Source organism: Triticum aestivum, chromosome 5D (genome assembly GCF_018294505.1).
Source record: "Triticum aestivum cultivar Chinese Spring chromosome 5D, IWGSC CS RefSeq v2.1, whole genome shotgun sequence".
NCBI lineage: Eukaryota > Viridiplantae > Streptophyta > Magnoliopsida > Poales > Poaceae > Triticum > Triticum aestivum.
Genome location: NC_057808.1, coordinates 399,773,443 through 399,799,624, shown reverse-complemented (window position 1 = coordinate 399,799,624; position 26,182 = coordinate 399,773,443). Strand labels below are relative to the sequence as shown.

Below are 26,182 nucleotides of genomic sequence, written 5' to 3'. Positions count from 1 at the left end.
GATGATGATGTGAGAATAAGCGCTTTCTATAATGCAATACGTACAGCTGAACCTGGTCACTTGCATGGCAAAGCTATGGAGGGACGCCACGATCTGATCTTATCGTCTTAATCATGTGCTTTAGCACACAAACTGTGCTGCGGGCAGTACTGAGTACTGACAGCATGCATATATCTTTGCTTTTCTGCTGCCTGATGCTTGATGCTCGGCCACTTGATGACACTTGGGCACGCTGAGTCGTCACGAGTGGCCTCAATTGCTCCGGCTTTTGAGTTTTTCTTTTTCCTTTAGTTAAGCCCATAGTAGCATGTCGGCAGCAGCCTTGCACTTGCCGTTTCTGGATAATCATTTCATTGGAACCAGAATAGTACTCCCTCCGTTTCAAATTTAGAACGGAGGGAGTATTCTTTACGATGGTAGTATCCATCACGTACAATGCAAGGTGCTTAGGGAAGATACTTAGAGAAATAAATCAGGTTTTTTCAAGCATTGGTGTTTATTTATACAGGTTCACACTTAATTAGACACCTCTTCTGTAAAGATAAACACTGGTGCTAAAGAAAACTCAATTTATTTTACTAAACACATTTCTAAGCGTCTTGCATTGTACAAGGCCTGTCATTAGCCATCTGGTTTCGAATCGGCGGTGGCGGCGTGGAGGGCCTAGTGGACAAGTCGGCGGCATGCATGCTATGGCCCCCGGTCAGATCTGATCTGGCCGGTGCGGCCTGCGCGCTACGCGGCGGTAGAGATCGGTGGAGGCATGTGCACACGTTGCTAGACGGGGGTTCGTCGAGCAGATCCAGGTGAAAACATTGCTCTGGCTAGTTGCCAAGGCCGGCGATGGCGGCGCTCTTTTGTATCGTTCCTTTTCTGAAGGCATCGACGTGGAGAAGCTCCACACTTCTATTTGCTACCTCCGGGGAAAACCCTAGATCAGTTGATCAAATGACAGGCGACGCTCTTGTGTCGTTCCCCCCTTGGGGGCGTCATTCTTGGAGGTGTGCATTGGCTCGAGGGAGCAGTGGACGGTTTCTGCGGTGGAGCGGCGTTTCAGGTGACACATCGATGATGTGGAGTCTCGGCGGCATGGCGCAGCAGGGTCTCGGCGACGGATGTGATGATGAACGCACATAGGGAGGTGACGTTGTCTAGCGTCGTGGTGGCATCGACGGCAGGCCTAACAAGGTGGATGCGTCAGTACCTGCTCTGAAGATGGATCAATGGAAGACGGCGGCGGCGGCCTCTGAGAGTGCACTGGACCGGTGTGTGCCCCAGACCTGGCAATGCGGCTTGGTTGGGGCCTTCGGTTTTATATGTTAGGCTTTGGTGCGAGGTCTGTTTGGTATTCGTCTCGGACTATTGGCACCCCATCATCAACTTGGTAGGAGTAGCGACAGATATTGCCAAGATGATGGCTTCAGACTTACTGATGTATTACTTTGTAAGCTCTTTGTGAATAATTAATAAAATAGTTGTATGCACAGTCCAAATGCAGAAGCCATGGCCATCCTCCTTTTCAAAAAAAGCTATTCTTTTGCGAGAAAACTTTGATCTATTAATTATGCCATACAAAGAATGCAAAATGACAAAAATCATATATATGCCCATAAATCACCTCGACGACTACATGCACTAGAGCGAGTCGAAGACGCGTCGCCGTCATCGCCCTTCTCTTACAGGAACCAGGCCAAACTTGTTATAGTAGACAGTTGAGAAGTCGTCATGTTAACGCCTACAAGACCAGCATACAAGAACATCAACCGCCGTAGATGAAGAGAACTATTGATTAAAAGACTACAATTTGTAGACACACAAATGGATCCAAGCAGATCCATTAAAGACTAGCACCGACCGAATCCAACGAGATCTATTAGAGACAACCTTCACACTTCCTCCGATGACACTAGACAATCGCCGAAACGGGGGTTAGGCAGGAAATGAGACCCTACCACGCCACGTCTGCAGGGGAGCATGTATTGGGCCGGCCCATTAGCCACGGCTCACCTACTGACGACAAGTTACTTTTTGTTTTTGTGTTTTATTCCATTTTTATTCACATTTTCTTGCTTTACTTTCTAATTTCTTTTAATTTGGAAATTTTCAAATATATATAACAAAGAAAATGTTAAATTTTTAATATTGCACTTGAAATTTTTTTAAATGTATATTAAATATGTTTGAAGTATACAAATATTACAACGTGATTAAAAAAAGTAGAAAATGTTTAATCATGTTTATGAAAAATGTTTATACATTGTAAAAATGATTCATACAGAAAAATGTCGCTACATTTAAAAAAATGTTCACAAGTTAAAAAAAATGTGTTCAGGACATTTAGGAAAAAATTGTAAAATGTAAAAAAATGTATAGTTCTGGAAAAATGTTTTCTCATAATAAGAAGTATTCAAAGCATGTTTTTATAAAAATGACAAAGAATGTATTTTGAAAAAAGTAACACATTCATAAGAAAATAAAATTGAAGAAAACAAAAAAACCGACAAAAACCATGAAGGAAACAAATAAAACTGAAGAAAACAAAAGAAAACGAGAAAGAAAGAAAAAAGAACAAAAAAAATGAGCGACCGGGTGAAGCAAATGTGCCCGGGACAACGTGTGAGCGAACAAACGCAACGCGCAAATAATGGACCGGACTGGCACTGTGGAGCCATGTCGGTACATGCGATACATATTGAAACAATTCCTTATTTAACACTTTCTTAAATTGTGTTTCCTTATTTGACACTGAAAAACTTTTTCTTCCCTATCTAACAACGAGTCTAAATTTTGTTCCTTTTATGACACTTTCATCCATTTTGAGCGGAAATGATACATGAAAAGACCATTTACCCCTCATGTGGTATGTGTGTGTGAAAGGCAGTAGCACACACACGTAGCAGCAGCAGCAGCACACATACACAGCAGCACACACACAGCAGCACGGACGCACATGACACATAGCATAGGCGGAGGACTCGGTAGGGCGAGGTCGTGCGCCCGCCCTACCTTGATTTAGCGCAAAAGCTTTTATACCGGTACGCTACAGAGTAGGGCATTTTGGAGACCGAGCTCCATGGAGCCCTTTATTTTGAATAATTCAAAATTCATAAATTTTAGTCTCAAAAAACTTTGAAAAAAATACACATGTATGCAAGGATGTAAAGTGTATGTGTGAAAAATTTCAGGATGAAATACCTTGAATTGCGAGCTGTACAAAAAAACCAAAATCATGGACTTTATAGATGAACAGTACATATGCTAAAAGGCCCCAGATTTGTCTTTTTTGTGTAGCTCACATTTTAATGTATTTCGACCTGAAAATTTGCACACATGTACATTATGTATTTATTTTCAGAATTTTTTGAAACTGAAAATTTTGAATTTTAAAGTTTTCAAATAAAGGCCTCCATGGAGCTCGGTCTCCGTTTGGCATTTCCGTACGCTACATCGCTGCTTAAGAAGGCATCTAGTCGTATAGATGGCTGGGATTGAAAAAAAAAAAGAGAAGTAATATCACTGGAGTCATAGAACTTGCGATGCATGTTCAGTTTGATGCTAAAACTTATAAAATACGGATTTGTGATCATCTAACTTGTTGTGTGGTGCAAATACAGTGTGTTCTACCATATCCGGACGTACATGTTGCATGCATGGCATTTGCTTGGAGTAAATGTTCCTAGATAACTCCCTGAAATTTTTAATTACGCAAAAAAGCCTAGGTGAGGCTCACCTGTCAGTGAATAATATAAGAGAAAAAAATGATAAGTCGTCATATAGCAGGGCCGGGATTCGAACTCGCGACCTTCAGAAGGTGCGCACACATGGTCAACCAGCACACATGATGCATAATAAGGACTAGTGCTTGGGACACCACCCTGTGGCGCCGCTTGAGAGGAAGTTGTGCGCATATTTCCATTAAAAAAACCCTCACCACTGCTGTGATATTTGAACGTAATTTTATTACTTATGTTTTACTAAATATTTTTTATATAATACTCAAGCCTATATGAATTTCTTTTGATTTACTAATCATCTTCTGTCTGTATAGACAATAGAGTGTTTTTGGTCGCGGCCTCGTGGTTCGAGACCTAGCGGCTCCCTTACTTTTATGTTAAAAATCCACTCATCTATGAGCAGTAAAGATTTGTACAATATTTTTGAATAGTAATTTTACAAATATTTGGATTACTTTAAATTATACAAACATTTTTGTAGTCCATCAATATACTATCATTACTGAGATCATAATTTACATACAAATTTCTAAAAAAATCCAAGGTGCAAAATGGGATCCACTGATCAAAGCCCATTTGAGCTGGTAGGCCCAGGTGTTCTGAGAGAAGGGTTACTAGTTAGTTATTCTTCTGAAACACCTAACGGCGTTTTTTTTTCCGGATAAAACACCGAACGGCGTTAGGCCTGTTGGTTTACCTGGTGTGCTCGCGTTCTGAAGGTCTGGTTTGAATCCTTCTGCTCCAAACGATATTTATTGCTTTTCTCTTATAATACTGTTCACTAAGTTAGGCTTTTTTTTGCGTGACTAAAAAAATATAGAGTTATCTTGAAAAATTTACTCCTACACACTGACATGTGGGCCGCTGCCACGCTGACATGCCATGCACGCAGGGTGTACGCCTGGATACAGTAGAATGCACCGTATTTGCACCAATCAGCAAGTTAGATGACCAAAAATCCGTTTGAAAAATTAATCAAGCATTTAAAAAAATGTTAATCTTCTATTTTGAAAATATTAATCATGCATTTGAAAATTTTGTACAGAAAAATATTGACCATGTATTAAAAAATGTGAATCTTGTATTTGAAAAAATGTTAATCAATCATTTGAAATTTAAAATGTGTATGGAAAAAATGTTTACCATATATTTAAAAAATTAATCTTGTATTTAAAAATCTTAATCAAGTATTTAAAAAGGTAGAAAATGTGTATGGAAAAAACGTTGACCATGTATTTAAAAAATGTTAATCTTTTATTTGAAAAATATATAACATGTACTAATATATAAAAGATACAATGTGTAAGAAAAAAAGCAGACATGATAAAATATAAATTTTGAAAATATGTTAATCGTTTATTTCAATTATGTTTAACTCATAGATAAAAATGTTTCTGATGTATATGAAAAATATTGAATGTACACTGAAAAAAGTTAACATGTGTCGAACAAAAAAGAAAATCGACAAATCAACGAGTAAACAAAAATAAAAACAAAGAAAACTAAAGTATAACAAAGAAAGAAAGAAAAATGGAAGAAAATCATTGAAAAAGAAAGAAAACCAAATTTATAATGAAGAAAATATAAAAACAGAAGAAAACCAGTGAAAAAAACTGAATGAACCAAGGAGAAAAGAAAACGTAAAATGACAAATAAATAAATAAAACCGAAGCAATGCAACCATTATACAAAGAATATATTGGGGAGCTTTACCTAGTCATCTCCCACCCCAGTGACTCTCCCCCTTCATGCACAAATATTGCCTAAGGTTTAGCCCTTTGAAAACCTGAGCTATGCCATGTGCTAGTATGGCTGTTGTGACTTTGCACCGACTACATATCCAAAGTGGCACTCTCATTTCTTCACTTAAAACATGTGGTGTGCCCTCCGGGTTTAGTTTCTCAGTGCGATAAGGTTTTGCCTCATGACATGGGGGTCATCGTCTGGGGATTGATGCTCAGAAAAACCCAGCTGCTCCGGTCGAGCTCCATGTGCTACCTCCGTATGCAAGACCGATTGGATGGCTTGACCAAGTGATGTTATTGGATAGTGATGACTTTTGACATCCATGTAAGTGACACGGACTTCGTCCTCATTTGTGCATCGTGTATTAAAAAAATGTTAAACTTGTATTAGAAAAATGTTGATCATGTATTAAAAAATGTTAATCTTGTATTCAAAAAATGTGGATCATGTATTAAAAAAATGTTAATCCTGTATTAAAAAAATGTAATCAAGCATTCCAAAATTCTTACAAATGTGTATGGAAAAAATGTTGAGCGTGTATTAAAAATGTTAAACATGTATGAAAAAGTACAATGTGTAAGATAAAATTAGACATAAAAATATAAGTTTTCAAAAGTTGTTAATCATTTCTTTCAACAAAGTTACCTCATATATAAAAAAATGTTTCTGATGTATACGAAAAATATTGAATGTGTACTGAAAAAGTTAACATGTGTTGAACAAAAAAGGAAAACCAATAAAATAAAATCAGAAAAAACAAATAAAAAATAAAAGACGAAGGAAACAAAGAAATAAACAAAGGAAACCAAAGTATAATGAAGAACGAAAGAAGAAAGGAAGAAAACCAGTGAAAAACAACAGAAGACCAAATTTGTAACAAAGAAATTGGAAAATTTGAAGAGAACCGGTGGAAAAAATGAAGGAACCAAAGAAAAAACAAAACATAAACCATAAATAAATAAATAAAACTAGACCAGTGCAACCATTGTACAAGAAAGGAAAAAAACAATCCATAGACCAAGAGAGCACCAGTGTTAAGTCTAGAAATTGAACCCTGGTGAGCTGGTTCCATCACAAGAAACTAACTATCTAAACTACACTTAGTTCGTGCACTCGACGGCTCGATGGTATAACAGACTAGCAATCGTGCACATACAGCGCATGTCCAGTTCAATAACATATTGGGGAGCTTTACCTAGTCGTCTCCCACCCCAATGACTCTCCCCTTTCATGCACAAATATTGCCTAAGGTTTAGGCCTTTGAATTCCTAAGCTATGCCATGTGCTGGTATGGCTATTTGTCACTTTGCACCGACTATATATCCAAAGTGGCACTCTCAGTTCTCCACTTAAAAGATGTGGCGTGTCCTTCAGTATTAGTTTCTCAGTGCGATAAGGTTTTGCCTCATGACATGGTGTTCATCGACTGAGGGTTGATGCTCAGGAAAAACCCAGCTACTCATGTCGGGCTCCATGTGCTACCTCCGCATGCAGGACCGATTGGATGACTTGACCAAGTGATGTTCATGACATCGTCCTCATTTGTGCATGAAAACAATTAGAGTATGCCATTATGAAGATTATTGTGTTATGAAAGTTGGTTCCAAGATAAAATGCAATTAGTGAAATTAATGTTGCTTCAAGAATACATCACAATTAATGTAGTTAATACATTTTTAAGTCAATTGCAATAAATGTAATTAATATTGTTTTCAATTTATCGTCATGTCATGGATAGTTGGATACATTATTTTTGGAGACGTTATCGTCGACTACGAGACGTCTGTGGTGGTTTCGTCGGTCCCAAGATACGATGCCGGCTCAGTACCTCAGACGTGCTTATAGTGGTCGAATGGCGTGCATGTGTTCATAGGGATGAGTGTATGTAGACATCTACGATTGTACTTTGTTAAAAAGATGGTGTGAGGATGTTGAATATAAGTGGCTGCATGGATGAGATCGTTTGGATTCACCCAACTCGTACTTGAGTGGTAGACACCGGTGGTGGAGGGAGACGAAGCGCTGAGATAATGGTGTAGTAAATACTATTTTCTGTTGATTTAAATAAATAAAATGGATGGGTTGACTTCGACGCACACCGACGCACGACCGCCGCGGCCCTTAATTTGTCCCGGTCCGCCACCGTCCAAACCGCGAAGACGAAAACGACCCACGTTATTTCCGGACCAAATCTTGGTTGCACCCACAAGCAACGAATCCTGAACCCTTCCTTCCTTCCTGCACGACCCTGCACTGTCTCGTCTCGTGACGCCCACCCACGCCGGCCGCACGCGGAGAATCCAACGCCTTCCTTCGCCCGGTTTCCTTCCGGTTTGCCTCCCTGCTCCCGGCTCACGCCATGACCCTATCCCCCGGCGACACGCCGAGCCCAGGCTTGGGAGCGTCTGCACCGGGTCCATCCTCTTGGAGCACCAGCCGCGAAGCTTCCTCCTCTCCTCTCCCGAGTTGTACAAAGCATAAAAAAGCTCGCCGTGTCGGCAAACCGGAGGTTGCGGCCACCCGACGACACCACCGACCAACGCAACACAACAATCTCCAAACTCCAAACTGCACTCCACTCCACACACGCGCGCGCGCGCACGATCGTCTCGGCGACCAGGGTCTCTAGCCAGAGAAGATGCAGCAGGGGAGGAAGAGGAGCCGCCCGCGCATCGCCGGCGCCCGGCCGGGGCCCTCCTCCTCGCCGACGCGCCGGGGCGGGACCAGCGGCGGCGGCGCCGGACGGAGGCTCCGGCTGCCGGTGCAGCTGGCGCAGGGTCCGCGGCCGCGGAAGCGGGCCGAGGCGAAGAGGGCACTCACGCGCTCCGCCTCCGAGCCGGCGCTCTGGTGGCGCGACGACGCCCGCGTCCACCCCGCGCCGCCCCACCCGCCGTCCCCGCCGCCGCCGCCGCTCGACCGACCGCACACCTGCTACGACGTCCTCGCGCCGGACTCTCCCTTCGCCTCCTCCTCCCTGCTGCTGCCGCCCGATCGTCGCACGACCTGGGAGGTACGGCACGGTCCGTGAACTGACGAGCGCGCGCGCATTCGTTCATTTTAGTTCGTGGGGTTTACTGGATGGGTTTTTTTTCTTCTGTGGGAGGCGAAGGTGGTGGTGAACGTGACGGTGGAGGGGAGCGCGGGGCCGGTGAGGGCGATGGTCAGCCTCGGCTCCAGCATCCGGGACGCCATCGCCGCGGTGGTGGAGCGGTACCACCGGGAGGGGAGGAGCCCCCGGCTGGACCCCGCCTCCGCCGAGTCCTTCCAGCTCCATCACTCTCACTTCTCCCTCCAGAGTAAGCGAGCCATTCATCCTTTTCACTTGGTTTAATGGATATGCCATGCCAATTTGCCGATCAAATGGGGATTAAACTGTACTGGTGTGTTACAGTTTCTGGTGCTAAACATGTGGTTGTTTGATTCTGTTGTTTGTGAAACAAGCCATTTTCAAGTGCTGTCACTGTCACAGCAAGTTCTGCACCATTCATGTGTACTGGGATGTTTGAATCATCCGTAATTCAGAATATGTTAAGAACTACTAATGATGTTTAGTAATTTTGTTAGTTATGCAGGAAGTCTCTGACAAACCGTCTTCTTTCATGTGGCATCTTGCTATTTGGTTTACTCATTTTTGTCTTGCTTGAAATTTATCTCTCCCACCACTTCCTTCTTTAAGGATTCAGCAATGTAATATAGGCCAGTCGTCATGGATAAGGATGTAGACAACTTATTTGGTACTAGTTATATGTACCGACTTCTTTTTCTAGACCATATATGCAAGGACTTGTAAAGTTATTACTCTGAAAAGCCTATGAACATCATTCAGAGAGCTTCTTCACCCAAAATTTAGTTGCTCAGCCCAAAGAGACTATAAATTATGAAGTCAACATTTCCAAATTTACCTTTGGTCTGGCGAAGTAACATCTTGGGTGTTTTCTTTAACAGGTTTAAACAAAAACGACAAGATCGGCGAAGTGGGCGGCAGAAATTTCTACCTGCACAAAACCGGCGGAAGCAACGGGCCTGCGCTTCAGAGGGGAGAACCTGGTGTGCATTCAGGTGGTGGTGAAACTAGACAGAGCCATGGAGGGCAGCTTGCCGGTGTTCCATACCACCACCAGCTCCTCGCCATTGTCATGAAGAAGCTGGATAAAATCGGCAGGCGGACCAAAAGGCTTTGGAGGCTCCTGACCTGTGACTGCACATGACTGACCCTGTGGATGTTGATGGTAGCCTCATCATATGCTTTGACTGTCTGGTCTCTGGTGTGGTAGGCTAGTACTAGCAAGTTAGGTTAGAAATCAGTGCGCGGGGCTGGTGGCACTGCTATTGATTGACGATAAAGAAGGCACGCGGCGCGGTAACTCTAGTTATCCTCGTGTTGATAGATTGGGTTGATCAGGTTAGCAAGTTATAGGTATATAGCGGAGTGCACGCTTTGCAGTCCACACACATCACTAGTGAGCTTACGTCTTGTCTCTGCATAAGCACTAGTGATTGTTGTGTGAGTGCAGGTGCAAGGTACGACTCGACTAATATAAATCAATACGGACATATTACAAACACGAAACACTATTCGCTATCGAAGGCCGCGCAGCTTACATACATGTTTTTTCTTCTTCCTTTTGGGGATGCTCACAGGTCATGCTAAGGAGATTTGTAGTCTATTCTTACAATCTATGGAGTCACAGATTGAATTCCTACGCCCAGTTCTGGGACAGACAAACTTGTTGGTTACGTTATTCGAAATCAAATCCTGACCCCAAAGGGAACAAAACCCTATTCATTTTGCGGGCCACATCAAATAGCCCGATTTTGGGGCCAAAAAACGACCAACCATTTGCACATCACACCAACATGATGAATGCTAGATACATATTCACAATCAGCAGGAAATCAGTGCGTGTATCAAGTGTAAAACCCAAAATAGAATTCCCAACCGTGACCTGTGATGCTCGACAAATGATTAAAGGATAAAAAACTGTGCAGCTCACGACGACGGTATCTCCTTTGCAGAATGCTGATCCAGCCAGGAGATTATATCGTCGAGAACTTTGAAGATCCCCTCGTCCGGTTCACCTTCCAAGATGGCATGGTAGCCGTCTTTGTAAAGTCGCAGCGTCTTGTCCGATGTCTTCGCTTTTTCATACAGATCTTTGCTCACGCCTGGGTCGGTGACCAAATCAGCCTCACCATGCAGAATGATTATGGGCAGGGAAACCTAGATGGGAAATTGAGGCAAACTTTAAGCATCACAGAACAGGAAAACAGTACAGTAGTAGAACAGGAATAAAGGCCACTCGATAATTCAACCCAGAGCCCGGGCTCAGGCGAGACCGGTGAACAGTACTGTGATTTGACGAGAAAAAGTTCAAAAAATTCCAAACTTTTTTGTGGTGCAAGATGCTCCTGTGCGTTAACTCCATGCACAATTTTGTGAAGTTTGGACATTCGAGGAGCTCGTGGCAAAAAAGACAAAATTAGACGTGAACAGTGCAATTTTCAAAAGTTTCTCAGACATCCGAAATTTGTCTTTTTTGTCATGAGCTCCTCGAATGTCCAAACTTCACAAATTTTTGCACGGAGTTCACGCACAGGAGCATCTTGCACCACAAAAAAATTTGGAATTTTTTGAACTTCTTTTCCTTTTCAAATCGCGGTACTGTTCATGCCCGGGCTCATCTGAGCCCAGGCACCAAATCGCCGCTCTGGCGCTCTCCACTGGCAGTGCTACAGCATAATATAATTCACATGTAGAGACAAAAATGACACACAAATGGCTTTCTTGAAAACAGGATAATAGCTTTTTTTTACCGGAAACAAGACAGCTCACTAAGTTGTACTCTATCAAGGACAAATATTTGGATCAAACAGTAGGAACATGGAATGCCTGCTGCCTCCCTTGGTAGTGAACAAACCGAATTACCGGAAGTAGGTTCCTTAACCCCCTAGAGAAAATAGCGTCACCCCTCGGATCAAAAAGTTTCAACCTAGTCCACAGTTTATAACTTATTCTTATTGGAGTATTGGCTTGCCTATATTCTTCACTAAGCCAGGAGGCAACATGGCATACCCAAAGGATCAATGCTAATTCACGCATATGTTAAGAGTTTGAACAAAAGAATTTAGGAGTGCTATTGATGTCAGAATGAGTAACGACCTAAGCAACTGTACAAGACTTAAATGACGCTTATATAAACAAAACCAACCAGAACAAAGCAAATGAAAACCACGTACTTCTTGTAGGCGACTTTCTATCTCTTGTGTGGTCCTCAGCATCTCCAGAGCTGTTCGGAGACGTGGTTTATCCTTGTAGGCAATCACATTGTAAGAACACTGCATTAAGCACCGAATTAATATACAGTCTTTTCACTAGGCATGACGTGCGAGTAGCTATAACAGAATAAGAAGTTCCCAATGAATAGATTAATCTCTGTATTAACCAAAAATGGGCAATATTGACCTGCTCTTGTTTTTCTTTCTCTCTGAATGCCAATTCTGCCAAGTCTTTCTGTGGAACAAGCTTCTCTTTTGGAAGAAGTTTAGCCATGAAAATCAGAACTTGCTGAACAGGCCAAGCTGGTACCACGTCATCTGAAATCTATTAAAGTGAGTTTGTGAATTAGTGACCAATCATAATTAGCATAGGTAGGATCTCACGCGGTAAAATCACCTTGCACATAGGTGCAACTAGAATTGCACCATTCCAGTCTTTCGGTTGCTTAAAGTGAATCTTCAATGCAACTGCACCACCCATAGATTGGCCAAACAGAAAGCTTGGGAGATCTCTGTATTCAGGATTCCCTGCCAACATACGAATCGCACTTGAATAGTGAAAGAAGTATATTCACACTACATGGACTGGCTTACAGCAAACATTACGAACAAGTATGGACAGAAATGAACTCAGTTCAGAATGATAAAAGAAAATTTATTGCAATGAAAGACAAGATAATTTCTGATATATCGAAGACAAAACATCATAGGCCAATTCAATCACTGTGACAGTAGATCCAATTTTGCCAGCCTCTCAGCAGTTCGGTAATGTAACAATTTATTACCAAGCTTACCCAATGCAATTTTCACCTATTACCGTTATCAAAAGTAATTGATTGCATGCATTGATGCAGGTATTTCATTAACCCTTATATGGAAATATTTGCAATCAATTTCAGGTATTGCAAGTCAACAGTGTCACATTATTAGTGCTAGACTGCTAGTGCTCATCCACACCTCTAGTACAAAATACATATTGGTTTGGCTACTTAGTTTGGTTAGATATGTCACTATCAAATACTTACTGATAGTGGTGTAAGAGCTACAGGAGGAAAAAAAATACAAAGTGAAGTATGTGCAAACAAATAAAAAATTAATTCTTTCCTTCTTGTTCATAGAGCTTAAGCATTACACATGTCAGACTGAAGAGAGTAAAAGCATTTCTTTAGCCTCATTTTGCAAAACCAAAGCAATGTCCTATACCAGGAGTAAAAAGTATCACAAGTTAACAACTTCTGTTAATTTCTAAAACTCCTCATATAAAAGATAAAAAGAAGAAAGTAAATATAACTAGCAGTAGCTTCACCAAAAGCTGCAACTACATTATAGCAATATGTACGGTGGTTAGCAAACATGTCCTTTACTTGTGCAGAAAACAAGTTACTCATCTTAGTGAAAACAAATTCCATATACATCAAATTTTTAACCAGAATAAGGCATATCACTGTGGTAGAGAAACAAATTGCACTTTCCAACTAAACCCCCCAAACCCGTACATAGAAATGGACATCATGAAAACCCAGCAATAATATAATGACGGAATACCTTTGATCTTAGCAAAATGTTCAGCAACATCGTCAACAAGAGTATCAAAACTTGGAATATATCCATGAAGTCCTTCAGAAAGACCAAAACCAGGGTAGTCCAATGCAAATACTCCATATCCAGCCGAAGCAATCTTCCTAGCAATCCCTACAACAACAATGAACTTAGGAAATGTAGCAAAAATGAAGCGCCGAAGTAAATTCAATAATACTATAGTTTACTAATATACCATCAAGGAAAAAGGTACAGGTGTCTCCATAACCATGGCAGAGACAAACAATTGCTTTCATACGATGGTTCTCCGGAAACCAACATTTTGAGAATATCTCCACACCTCTGGAGTTCCGCTCATATGACTGTTGAAGAGGAAAAAAGTGTCACATTGTAAAGTATCAAGCGGAGGAAGGAGTTAGGAGTACCAACGAGCAAAGTATCAAATGGCACGCCACGGCTTATAGGAGTACCAATGAGCAAACTAACATTGTTGGCATACAACCTTCGAATGTCTATCCAACTTTATTTTAGCTATTAAGCATAGCTACAGTAATTTCAACCCTCACAGCAGAACTTATCTATCAACTCAATGAAGGAAGTAGTGGGCATCAAATTTGCTTTGACACTGCATTGGCTAATACTTTTAAACACGGAATTATACAACATGATACCGAAAATTCTGCTTATTTTCACAAATATACTTAACAAAATAGATCACTGTGCCTTCTGTACTATTGTCTTATGTAGAATGTAATATCTCAAATCTCTCTATTCAGTTCAAAGCAGCACACATACTAATGCAAAGATGGACCAACTCTATATGCCTCGAATTAATATCTTGTACCGGTCAAGTGAGGGGTCTAATTATTATGACAAAAATGTACATTATGGCTAGACTACAAAATAGTACCTCTTTTGTTCCAATGTCACTGTATTGTGCCTGCAGCATAGAGAAAATGCAAGTCAGAGATGTCATCCATGTCATGACATAACATCAAAGGCATAGTTGGCTTTAATATAAGTATCAGAACTCAGAACATAGGAGGATCCAAAGAACAGGCAAAAAGGTGAATGTGAAAATTCAAGGGGTACACTTGTTTGGGAATATTCAATTACATTTTTTATTTATTTTACTATGCTTGTGGATTACTGGATTTCACTAGGAAAAGAGTTGTAAGGCGTGTTCATTGGAGAAGACATAAAAGCTAATAGTGAACAAGTTCATTGGAAAAGACATAAAAGCTACTCCCCCCGTTCCATAACTTGTGTCGTGGTTTTAGTTCAAATTAGTGAACAAGCTACCACGCAAAATGGGCAAGTTCTTCCTATAAATAGTGCTCCAAATGCACAATAGTTTGCTTTCTCATACATTCCTTTTGATTAAGACCAAGAATGATCCTAAACTAGCCTGACGACTTAAGAATGCAGAAGTCAGTAGTATGTCTGGACCATCCTATTTTACTAGAGCTAGGATTGTGACAGCGATAATTAGTTCCCAAAATGGCTCTATGCATATGGCATGGACCAATCAGAAAGCTTCTCATGGAAACATTTACCAAGTGTGGGCCATCTTGATACAGCTACAACAAGCTCTACACCATCCCAGTTCCTCAAACGGGCCCTCCCAAAACTCTCAATTTAAACTCTAGCACAGGGAAATCAGAGCACATCAATTTAAACTCTAGGATTGCTAATAAATACGGACCTTGAAGAGGCAGTGGTCAATGCTGAGCTGCACGTCCTTGAAGGCCTCGCGCACGCGGCGGCGCTCGGGGGCCTGGTCCAGGCACGCGCGCAGCACCATCCTCTCCAGCGCCGGGTCCACCCCCTCCCACCTCCTCGGCGACGGCGGCGCCGCGGCCGCAGGCACGGCGGACATCCCCGTCGCCGCCACCGCCGACACCTTGGCGTTCACGTGTGGCATGGGGGGTCCAGCCACTTGCGCTGAACCTGAGCCCCCGAAACAAATCCTCGGAGCTGGAGGGAGACACGGGTTGGTTCGGATTCGGCGGCTCAACAGCCAGAGCAGGGAAGAAGGGGTTCGTTACCGGCGTCGAGTCAGTAGGAGCTCAGATGGACGGATGGATCTCCGCCTCACCCGCGGCGGTCGCAGGAGCACCGGCGGTGGGGGGCGGGTTGACGCGTGCGGTCGCGGGCGGGCGGGGTCGGTCGGCGAGGAGGAGGAAGGCGGCGGGGGGTTGGTGGTGTGATCCGCTTGGGGGAGGAAGGTCCGTGGCTATGACGCCATTTATTATTGCTCGCCGGTGTTTCTCTCGGGGAGAAGTAGTGCGCTGCGCCTGAACGCGTCCGACTTCTTCGTCCCTTTTTTCCGAGTCGCACTTGTAATTTATTTTCTCTCGATATAAAATATAGAGAAGCTTGTGCACGGCACCGGAGTTTGGGGAGACCGTCTATCGGCCGGCTTGGATGATGTCAAGAACTCCGGCGTCGCGCCGGTCACGTCCTCAGCAACTACGCGTGATCCCGATATTGATACGGAAGAGAATGGAACCAGCAGACGCCACCGGCCTAGGCTTCTTCCACGCCGCCGTCTCGGCTTCCTTCCTCCTCTCTTCATTATTTTTTCTTGTATAGGTTCTGATTATTTATTTAGTTTTCTATCCAGTGGCATCGGCGATTGACGGCGACGATAGCGTGTTATATTTCCTCTTGGGAAGCGTTTGGATCAGAGAGTGGTAACGTGAAGGGATGAAGAGCTAGGTAACATGAATGGTGACTCGGTGACTAGGAAGAAATCAGAGATGAAGAGCTATAGAACCGCCTGCTCACGCTGAATAAATATCTTATCAGACTGTGAACAAGAAAAGAAAGACTGGCCTTATCTCAATGGTGGAGGGTTCGGGAAGCCAAGAACTCCATTGATCAGAGGAAAACACATGGCATATATATGGATCCAAGAACGAGAAATCACTCAACCAAGGAACGTGTTGGATGGCCGCCGCTGCTCTTGGGTCTTGGCATGTCGCCACTACTCATGAAGTAACATATCGCCAGCAAGATCAGGGACTCGGTCACCGGCGCGAAGGAGGTGTGATGCGAGAAAGTGATCTGCGAGCATCTCCAGCCGTTGACCTTTCAGAAGACGCTAAAAATCACCACCTAAAGCCGTACCGGCGCTAACCGCGTGCTGGAGACGTGATGCTCCCCAGTCGCCGTGCCCACATTTTTAAAAAAAAAAACAAAATCCGGCCCACATTCGCACAAACAAGGCGCAAATTTAACCAAACTTCGGCGAGTTCATAAAATATTTTATAAAAGAAGAGAAAAAAACACTACTACAACCCGTCGTCGCCCTCGCCATTCCTCGCCGCCCGCCGCCCTAAGCTCTACATGCCGATGAGCCTGTAGAACTGCGTGTAGTCGCCGTCGTCGTCATCGCCTCTTCTGCGGCCGCCGTCCCTGCTGCTCCCCTGCCCGGGTTCGCCGACGCGCGGCGGGTTGGACGGTCTTGGGGCGTCCTCGTCCTCGTCGCTGTCGAGGATCACCACGCCGTGCTCGTCCTCGCGCCCACGCTGGCGGACGGCTATCTCCTGCAGGGCTCGGCGCTGCCGGACCATCTCGTCGCGGAGGTAGTCGTCCCGCGCCCACTTTAGGGCGTCCTCGTCGGAGAAGCCGCGCCGGGCTATGGCCTCGTACTCCGCGGGGAGGCCGGGCTCCACCTTCGGCCTGACGAGCCGGGCAGAGGTGGGGGAGGACTCGGCAATGCGGACGCCGCAACTGCGGGTGCGCCGGCTGATCGGCGCGTCCTGGGGCTCCGGCTTGACGGGGAGGAGGGAGGGAGAGCCGGACGAGCAGCCGGACGAGGAGGAGGACGCCGGGTCCATGCGTCTCGGAGTCCATGAGCTCCCATGCCTGCGGGAGAAGGTGGGGGAGCGGGGTACTCCAGCCTCGGCATGTTGCCGCCCTCGATGTACTCGAGGACGGCCTCTAGCGTGCGGCCGGGCACGCCCCACCATAGGCGGCGCCCATCAGCGTTGAGCCTCCCAGAGGGCACGATGCCGTTGGTGGCCTCGAGCTGCTCGGCGTGGCGGCGGCGGAAGTATGGCTCCCACAGCGTGCTGTCGGGGGTGTACCTCGGCCCCTCTCTCGCCGCCTGCGGCAGAGAGGCACGGATGCGGGCGATCTCCGCATGACACGCCGCCCCGGTGGGCGGCGGTGGCACCGGGACCCCGCCAGCGCTTATCCTCCACGCCCTGGGCACCCGCATGTCCGGCGGGACCGGGTACTCGGCCTCATAGAAAAGCCGGGCTTCGTCCTCGTGAAGGTGGCGGCGGCCGAAGCCGTTTGCCGCCGCGGCATCTCCTGGGCATCGCTCGACCATTGGGTGAACTGGGAACGGCGTGAAGAGAGGGAGGAACGGGGGCGTCGACGGTGGAGAAGAGAGCGAGGTCCGTGCGTGGCTCACCGGTGCGGGAGGGGGCGGCTTATATAGGCGGCGCTCGCGTGACCGCCGTGTGTACGCGTGGCCGCTGTGTGTATGCGTGGCGGGCGAGGGACTTGCGTTGCCCCGTCTTCACTGCGCCGCCCGTGAGGCATCAATGGAGGAGGCTGACTGGCGCGGCAGCGCGCGGCAGTTTTGGCATTGATTCCCCCGCGGGAACCGAGGCGATGAGGACGACGAAGCGACGAGAAGAGCCGAGTCGCTGCCAAGGAGGGGCCCGCCGATTTTCGCGCCAAAAACGATTCAGCCGGCGCCCCCAAGCGTCCCCCGGCGCGCCGGGTCCGGCCTGGGTCCGCCGGCGCCAATTTCGGCCCGAGCCGGCAAAAAAGGGCCTTTGGGGGCGTGACTGGACTGATTTTTCGGCGCCGGCAGCCAAAAAATCGCCTGGGGGCCTTGTTGGGGGCGCGACTGGAGATGCTCTAAGATCGGGGGTCTCTGCCGCAGGCGCCGCAACTCGGAGGAGGAGGCGTGATGCAAGAAAGTGATCTGCGGCATAAGATCGGGGGTCTCTGCCGTCGGCGCGGCAACCTGGCGGAGGGGGTGGGCCGTGGATGACTTGTGGCGGCAGGGATCTGGTTGGACGTGTTGGCTCCAATCAGATCGGTCGCTGTAACATGATTTGTTTACGCAGGGGAACAGACGGAATCAGGTTTTAAGAGCATGGTTAATAGTATAGCCAGCTGCTGGCTATAAGCCAGTGTCATGTCATATACAGCCTATCTTAGAGCATGGTTAATAGTATAGCCAGCTGCTGGCTATAAACCACTGCCATGTCATCTACAGCCCATCTTATAGCCAACATGTACAATAGTAGCTCAAAAGAGTATACTACTTTTTTTATTATGTGGCCCACCTTTCATTCTCACAAAGTGCCTAGGAGCACGTGCTAGAGCTGGCTCTTCACGAAGATCCCGCTTACCTTCTCTCTCCTCTTCTCTTTCCTCCAACTAAGCAGAAATATACTAGTTTATTCCTTATAGCCCGTTGACTCAGCTCTATTGTACTTGCTCTTATAGCCAACATGTACAATAGTAGATCAAAAAAGTATACTATTTTTTTATTATGTGACCCACCTTTCATTCTCACAAAGTGCCTAGGAGCACGTGCTAAAGCTGGCTCTTCACGAAGAGCCCGCTTACCTTCTCTCTCCTCTTCTTTTTCCTCCAACTAAGCAGAAATATACTAGTTTATTCCTTATAGCCCGCTGACTCAGCTCTATTGTACTTGCTCTAACGGAGGTGTAATTTGTTTACATGGGACTTGTTTACACGTGAAGGGAACCAAACGGGGTTAACGGTATGAGATTATGTTGTAATTGGAACGGTATGAGATTATGTTGTAATTGGATAATGGACGAAAAAACGTGAACCAAACACCTACTTAGAGGCAACCTGTATACATTCACGAGTTGCCTCTAATTTTTCGAAGGCAGGGCAACTATAGTGAATGGAGGAGTGTTGCCTTTAAGCTGGGCTCCACATTGCTGCCTCTAAGGTTAGCCAAAAAAAAGCTATAGTGTATGAAATTGAAGTGCAACCTCTGTAGAAGCCCCACAAAAACATTCAAGTTGATATATCATTCACTTTTCAGCTGGGAGGCTCAACAAAAAGGATGACATGTAGGAACGGATGATTATTTTAATTGGAATAAAACTTGGAGGCAACCTCTTAGCTTGGAGGTGATGCAAATGGAAAAAAAGATCGTGCTTTCGGTGCTAGATTGGAGGATCACCTCGGAAAAAAAATCTCATGGCTGGGAGTAATACCTAGCTGCGGGGATCTGCACGTCTTCACCAACATCTACCTCTTTGTTGCTTTTTTGTTGGTAAAGATCGATCTATCCTATTGACTTACCAAATTTTTCTTTGGTAGCCCAAATGAATTTTACTTTACCAAATAAAATCACAATTTTATATTATCACATTAATATTGGCAGGTAAATCACTTTACGGGAGAACTGTTCATTTCTTTTTTTGCGGGGAATGGAGAACTGTCCATGCATTACTATAGGAATATAAATATTCTAGTAAGTTAGCACGTGATTTATCTGTTCATATTAGTACATGATTATGTAAAAAGAGATTATATGTACTAATCCTTGTTTAGTATAAGCATCGATTGGCTTATCAAAGAAAATATGATTTTATTTGATAAGTCAATGAAAGGTGTAGCATTCGGTGCGGTGTTGAAGGAAAACTGGTTGTAAAAATCAGAGATGGCAGTAAAAAAAAATTCCAAAACAGAGAGAATGAAAATGCTATGTTGAAGGTTGGACGAAGGATGGTGGACATAATGTTCCTTTTTCTCTCCTACCTAAAAAGAAAATATTGTTCCCGTTTTCACTCCCTTTCGTCAAGCCTGCTTCCTGCAAGTCCTCTGACCCGCAGCAACATCCTTCCCCATGTCATCTAACAGAACCACTACGTACCTCGAGCCATCCTGTTTTGCATGAAATTACTATTGGAGAAATGTAAGCCATTGATGCCCGTATATTTTTTTTTTTAGAAACGGAGGCAAAAGCTTTGCCTCATCCTTTAAATAAGAGAGAATAGAGTTTGTTACAAATCACCCACGACACCACATGGATTATTACTCTCGCGATATGAAAGACCCTAATTTTTTTGCACGGGCGGTGACCCAAAGGTTGGCCTCGGTCGTGATGGTGTTAAGCAAGATAGTCGGTGGAGCGCTTTTAAACCTAAACACTCTTGCATTTCGCTCATTCCAAATTGTCCATGACACAAGCATGGTGAGGGAGGCTTTGGCTTGACGGTTTGGCGTGCCGGCGTCACAAGTGCTTGTCCACCAAGCGTTGACGGAGTCCAACAAGTGCCATGAAGAGGTGTCCAACTCGAAGATGTGAAATTTTTCAATGACCAACGCCCACAGCCTTAGAGTATAGCGGCACTTGAAGAATAGGTGTGACCCGCTTTCTTGCACCCTCTTGCAAAGTGGACACAAACCACAATTTGGCCATCCTCTCTTGGCTAATCTGTCTGCGGTCCAAATTCTATCTTGAAGTGCCAACCAAGCAAAGAACTTTACTTTGGGGGACCCCAGACCTTCCAAACCATTTGGTCCATGGGTGAAAACACCATCCCTATGAATTGCGCCTTATATGCCGAGGCCGCCGAGTAGTGCCCACTAGTCGTGTGTTTCCATAAAATGTCGTCCTCGGCGAGCGCATCAAGATGCACCTCATCCAATAGCATCCAAAGGGTGAAAAATTGTGTGATGAACTCAACGGAAATAACGGTTGGAGGCTTGATCTTGAGCATCCATGCGTTGTGCTTGATGGCCTCGCGCACTTTCCACTTCTTTCGCGAGGAGACTTCGAATATTAATGGTGCAATGTTCTTTGGCTTGCGCCCAAGAAGCCAAGGTGATTCCCAAAAAGGTGTCTTCGCACCATTGCCCACGGTGATAGTGGTTGACGCATAGAAAAAGTTGAGGTCCTCCTCATTGCACGGGTTGCCCATCCCGACCCACAACTTGGTGGGCTCCTTCCATTCATACCAAGGCCACCGCAGCCGCAGAGCACGCGCGAACTTTTCCATGTTGAGTACCCCAAGCCCCCCATACTCAAGTGGCCTACAGACAATTTCCCAATTCACCTTGCATTTCGCCCCCGTCGTCTTGTCCGAGCCGGAGCATAGGAAAGCTCTCTCAAGCTGGTTGACTTTGAGGAGGATACTTGGTGGGATGATCAACGGTGTGATGAAGTAGATCACTTGGGAAGTGAGAACAGACTTGACAAGGGCCGTGCGCCCAATGGTGGTGATGTTTTGACCCTCATACGTTGTCAACTTGGATGCAACCTTGTCCACAAGAAATTGAAGATCCACCAACCTTAGCTTCCAAACAGAGAGGGGGAGCCCCAAGTACCTCAAGGGGAAAGAAGCCCTAGTTGCCGGCAGATTTTGAGTGATATGATCCAAGTCAAGATTATTGCAACGAATGGGCACCATCGAACTCTTATGAAAGTTGGTGCAAAGTCCCGTGACCTCGCCAAATCCTCTCAAAATATTAGCAAGATTGATGCCCGTATATGTTATCACGCACGAGTACCTTCTTGCTGCTGAGAAAGGCTTTATATTTTGATGAACCCATGGTCTCATCTTCTCAGGCGCTCACTCTTAAATCCAGCTTCATGCACAACTCCTCGACTTTTTCTTATCACAAGCATACGAGTTCTTTGGGGTGATCAAGTCCGATGGGGTTATTTTGTTATCCCGCCAACTCATGATTGTTGCTTTACAAGTTCTGTTTGACGTAACCGTTTACTAGCAAGGTTCCTGTGTGTTGCAATGGAACAAATGTTGATGGGATCTTCAAAACGAGAAGGAAGATTAGTCTAATCTCCATTCTGTCTTCTTCTACGACCGAAAGATTCAGAGTTGTGACACTTGGAGCAGAGGAAGCATTTTTTTTGCCTTTTCTTTTTTACGTTTGCCTCTATAAAGATGTGCTTACAATATTTCTGTTTTAGTTTGTTTCCTCTATGTTTTTTTAATTTTCTATTGTGTTGTCTTTTCATCTTCACCGCAAAACTCACTCGAAAATCATGTGTTAATTTTCACTACGAACAGATATATACACCATCTTAATGAGTGACTGAAAATTATATACATGAGCAGCAAAAAGGAACGCATAAGATGCTTACAGAAAAAATACCGATACAAATATCCGCATAAAATCAATAACATATGACTTAGATGTGCAATAGATATGCCCTAGCAAAACCGTTGTATTAAGTATTTTGTATGAGAATCAACATGCATCCTCCTTTGACAATACAAATAGTCGGTTGTGCCGTGTCTGCTGCTTCTTTGTCAACTGCTCAGGAGAGGCGATTCTGCGGGCGTAGCAGTTCCTGCTTTCTCTAGCCGGCGAGGCCGTCGGCTCCCCTTCCCTCTGCTCGTCGCTCCGGCAGCAGTGGGAGGGTGTGGGAGCCCGGTTCCTTTCGTCCGGTCTGTAGATAGGTATGTTGGGTGACTGAGCTCAGTCGGTGCCGACGTTGTCACTGCGAATAAAGTTTTCCGGACCACCGCCTCGACTGCATTCTGTTCATGCTGTTCCGAAACCATGTATGTTGTATGGTGCTACTATTATGAATGAATACGTGGTTTTTTTTAAAAGGGAGAGAGAGGATTGGTGGAATAGTTTATTTTATTGCTTGAGCCTCGTGGGCATATATATAGGAGTACAATGACCAACTTGGAGTACAAGACAAGGTAGGAACAAATCCTCGTCTATCCTATACTTCCTAATATACATTATACTCAACACCCCCCCCCCCCCGCAGTCACAACGGTAGCGACGTAGACGGTAAGACTGGAGAAGAATCCGAAGGCAAGTCGACGGACACCCCACCCCCCCCCCCCAGTCGTAACGGTCGACGCATCGCGGAGTCGTGGATGGAGTGAAAACCGACGAGGTTGCTCAAGCAGGCGGTAGCCCTTTGTGCCATTTGTCGATGTAGCCAAGAGCGTGGGTGGTGGAGCCGTGGTCGAGGTAGCCGTGCGAAGAATGCCGTGGTCGATGTCGAGTCGGGTGTTAGGGAACGTAGTAATTTCAAAAAAAATTCCTACGCACACGCAAGATCATGGTGATGCATAGCAACGAGAGGGGAGAGTGTTGTCCACGTACCCTCTTAGACCGAAAGCGGAAGCATTAGCACAACGCGGTTGATGTAGTCGTACGTCTTCACGAACCGACCGATCAAGTACCGAACGCACGACACCTCCGAGTTCAGCACACGTTCAGCCCGATGACGTCCCTCGAACTCCGATCCAGCCGAGTGTTGAGGGAGAGTTTCGTCAGCACGACGGCGTGGTGACGATGATGATGTTCTACCGACGCAGGGCTTCGCCTAAGCACCGCTACAGTATTATCGAGGTGGACTATGGTGGAGGGGGGCACTGCACACGGCTAAAAGATCAAATCAATTGTTGTGTCTCTAGGGTGCCCCTGCCCCCGTATATAAAGGAGCAAGGGGGGAGGTGCGGCCGGCCAGGAGGGGCGCGCCAGGAGGAGTCCTACTCCCACCGGGAGTAGGACTCCCTCCCTTTTCCTTGTTGGACTTGGAGAGGAGAGGGAAGGAGAGAGGGGGAAAGGAAAGGGGGGGGGAGGTGCGGCCAGCCAGGAGGGGCGCGCCAGGAGGAGTCCTACTCCCACCGGGAGTAGGACTCCCTCCCTTTTCCTTGTTGGACTTGGAGAGGAGAGGGAAGGAGAGAGGGGGAAAGGAAAGGGGGGGGGGGCGCCGCCCCCCTCCTTGTCCAATTCGGAATTGGGGGGGGGAGGGGGAGGGGCGCGCGGCTGCCCCTTGGCCGCCTCTCCTCTTCTTGTTGGGTAACGTAGTAATTTCAAAAAAATTCGTACGAACACGCAAGATCATGGTGATGCATAACAACGAGAGGGGAGAGTGTTGTCCACGTACCCTCGTAGACCGAAAGCGGAAGCGTTAACACAACGCGATTGATGTAGTCGTACATCTTCACGATCCGACCGATCAAGTACCGAACGCACGGCACCTCCGAGTTCAGCACACGTTCAGCTCGATGATGTCCCTCGAACTCCGATCCAGCCGAGTGTTGAGGGAGAGTTTCGTCAGCACGACGGCGTGGTGACGATGATGATGTTCTACCGACGCAGGGCTTCGCCTGAGCACCGCTACGATATTATCGAGGTGTAATATGGTGGAGGGGGGCACCGTACACGGCTAAGAGATCAATAGATCAATTGTTGTGTCTATGGGGTGCCCCTGCCCCCGTATATAAAGGAGCAAGGGGGAGGCCGGCCCTTGTTGGCGCGCCAGGAGGAGGAGTCCTCCTCCTAGTAGGAGTAGGACTCCCCTCTTTCCTACTCCTACTAGGAGGGGGAAAGGAATGGGGAGAGGGAGAAGGAAAGGGGGGGTGCCGCCCCCCTTCTCCTAGTCCAATTCGGACCAGAGGGGAGGGGGCGCGCGGCCCCTCCTGGCTGCCCCTCTCTCTCTCCACTAAGGCCCATGAGGCCCATTACTTCTCCCGGGGGGGTTCCGGTAACCCTCCGGCACTCCGGTTTTCTCCGAAATCACCCGGAACATTTTCGGTGTCCGAATATAGTCGTCCAATATATCAATCTTTATGTCTCGACCATTTCGAGACTCCTCGTCATGTCCGTGATCACATCTGGGACTCCGAACAACCTTCGGTACATCAAAACATATAAACTCATAATATAACTGTCATCGTAACGTTAAGCGTGCGGACCCTACGGGTTCGAGAACTATGTAGACATGACCGAGACACATCTCCGGTCAATAACCAATAGCGGAACCTGGATGCTCATATTGGCTCCCACATATTCTACGAAGATCTTTATCGGTCAGACCGCATAACAACATACGTTGTTCCCTTTGTCATCGGTATGTTACTTGCCCGAGATTCGATCGTCGGTATCTCAATACCTAGTTCAATCTCGTTACCGGCAAGTCTCTTTACTCGTTCCGTAATACATCATCTCGCAACAAACTCATTAGTTGCAATGCTTGCAAGGCTTAAGTGATGTGCATTACCGAGAGGGCCCAGAGATACCTCTCCGACAATCGGAGTGACAAATCCTAATCTCGAAATACGCCAACCCAACAAGTACCTTCGGAGACACCTGTAGAGCACCTTTATTATCACCCGGTAAACGGGAGTTGCATAATCTCATAGTCATAGGAACATGTATAAGTCATGAAGAAAGCAGTAGCAACATACTAAACGATCGAGTGCTAAGCTAACGGAATGGGTCAAGTCAATCACATCATTCTCCTAATGATATGATCCCGTTAATCAAATGACAACTCATGTCTATGGCTAGGAAACATAACCATCTTTGATCAACGAGCTAGTCAAGTAGAGGCATACTAGTGACACTCTGTTTGTCTATGTATTCACACATGTATCATGTTTCCGGTTAATACAATTCTAGCATGAATAATAAACATTTATCATGATATAAGGAAATAAATAATAACTTTATTATTGCCTCTAGGGCATATTTCCCTCAGTCTCCCATTGCACTAGAGTCAATAATCTAGTTCACATCGCCATGTGATTTAACATCAATAGTTCACATCACCATGTGATTAACACCCATAGTTCACATCGTCATGTCACCAACACCCAAAGGGTTTACTAGAGTCAATAATCTAGTTCACATCGCTATGTGATTAACACCCAAAGAGTACTAAGGTGTGATTATGTTTTGCTTGTGAGATAATTTTAGTCAACGGGTCTGTCACATTCAGATCCGTAAGTATTTTGCAAATTTCTATGTCTACAATGCTCTGCACGGAGCTACTCTAGCTAATTGCTCCCACTTTCAATATGTATCTAGACCGAGACTTAGAGTCATCTAGATTAGTGTCAAAACTTGCATCGACGTAACCCTTTACGACG

At 45.6% G+C, this 26,182-nt stretch overlaps 2 protein-coding genes across 3 annotated transcripts; one reads left to right on the top strand and one right to left on the bottom strand.

Annotated features, from left to right (window-relative positions):
* The first annotated feature begins 7,779 nt into the window (after positions 1-7,779).
* LOC123122113 (uncharacterized protein At4g22758) lies at positions 7,780-10,064 on the top strand. The gene is made up of 3 exons (XM_044542257.1): positions 7,780-8,490; positions 8,590-8,776; positions 9,426-10,064. The coding sequence occupies exons 1-3, from the start codon at positions 8,119-8,121 to the stop codon at positions 9,686-9,688; spliced, it is 822 nt and encodes a 273-aa protein (XP_044398192.1). The 5' UTR covers positions 7,780-8,118; the 3' UTR covers positions 9,689-10,064.
* A 274-nt stretch (positions 10,065-10,338) lies between these two features.
* LOC123122112 (caffeoylshikimate esterase) lies at positions 10,339-15,640 on the bottom strand. Of its 2 annotated transcripts, XM_044542256.1 has the most exons (9): positions 15,344-15,640; positions 15,001-15,272; positions 14,206-14,235; positions 13,531-13,657; positions 13,302-13,448; positions 12,154-12,284; positions 11,944-12,081; positions 11,718-11,816; positions 10,339-10,701 (listed from the first exon to the last, which is right to left on the bottom strand). In XM_044542256.1, exons 2-9 carry the CDS (start codon positions 15,217-15,219, stop codon positions 10,471-10,473), a joined length of 1,122 nt encoding a protein of 373 aa, XP_044398191.1. In that variant the 5' UTR covers positions 15,220-15,272; positions 15,344-15,640; the 3' UTR covers positions 10,339-10,470. The 2 variants fall into 2 exon arrangements, with proteins under 2 accessions (XP_044398191.1, XP_044398190.1); XM_044542255.1 differs by having other exon boundaries at positions 15,001-15,616.
* Positions 15,641-26,182: the final 10,542 nt, after the last annotated feature.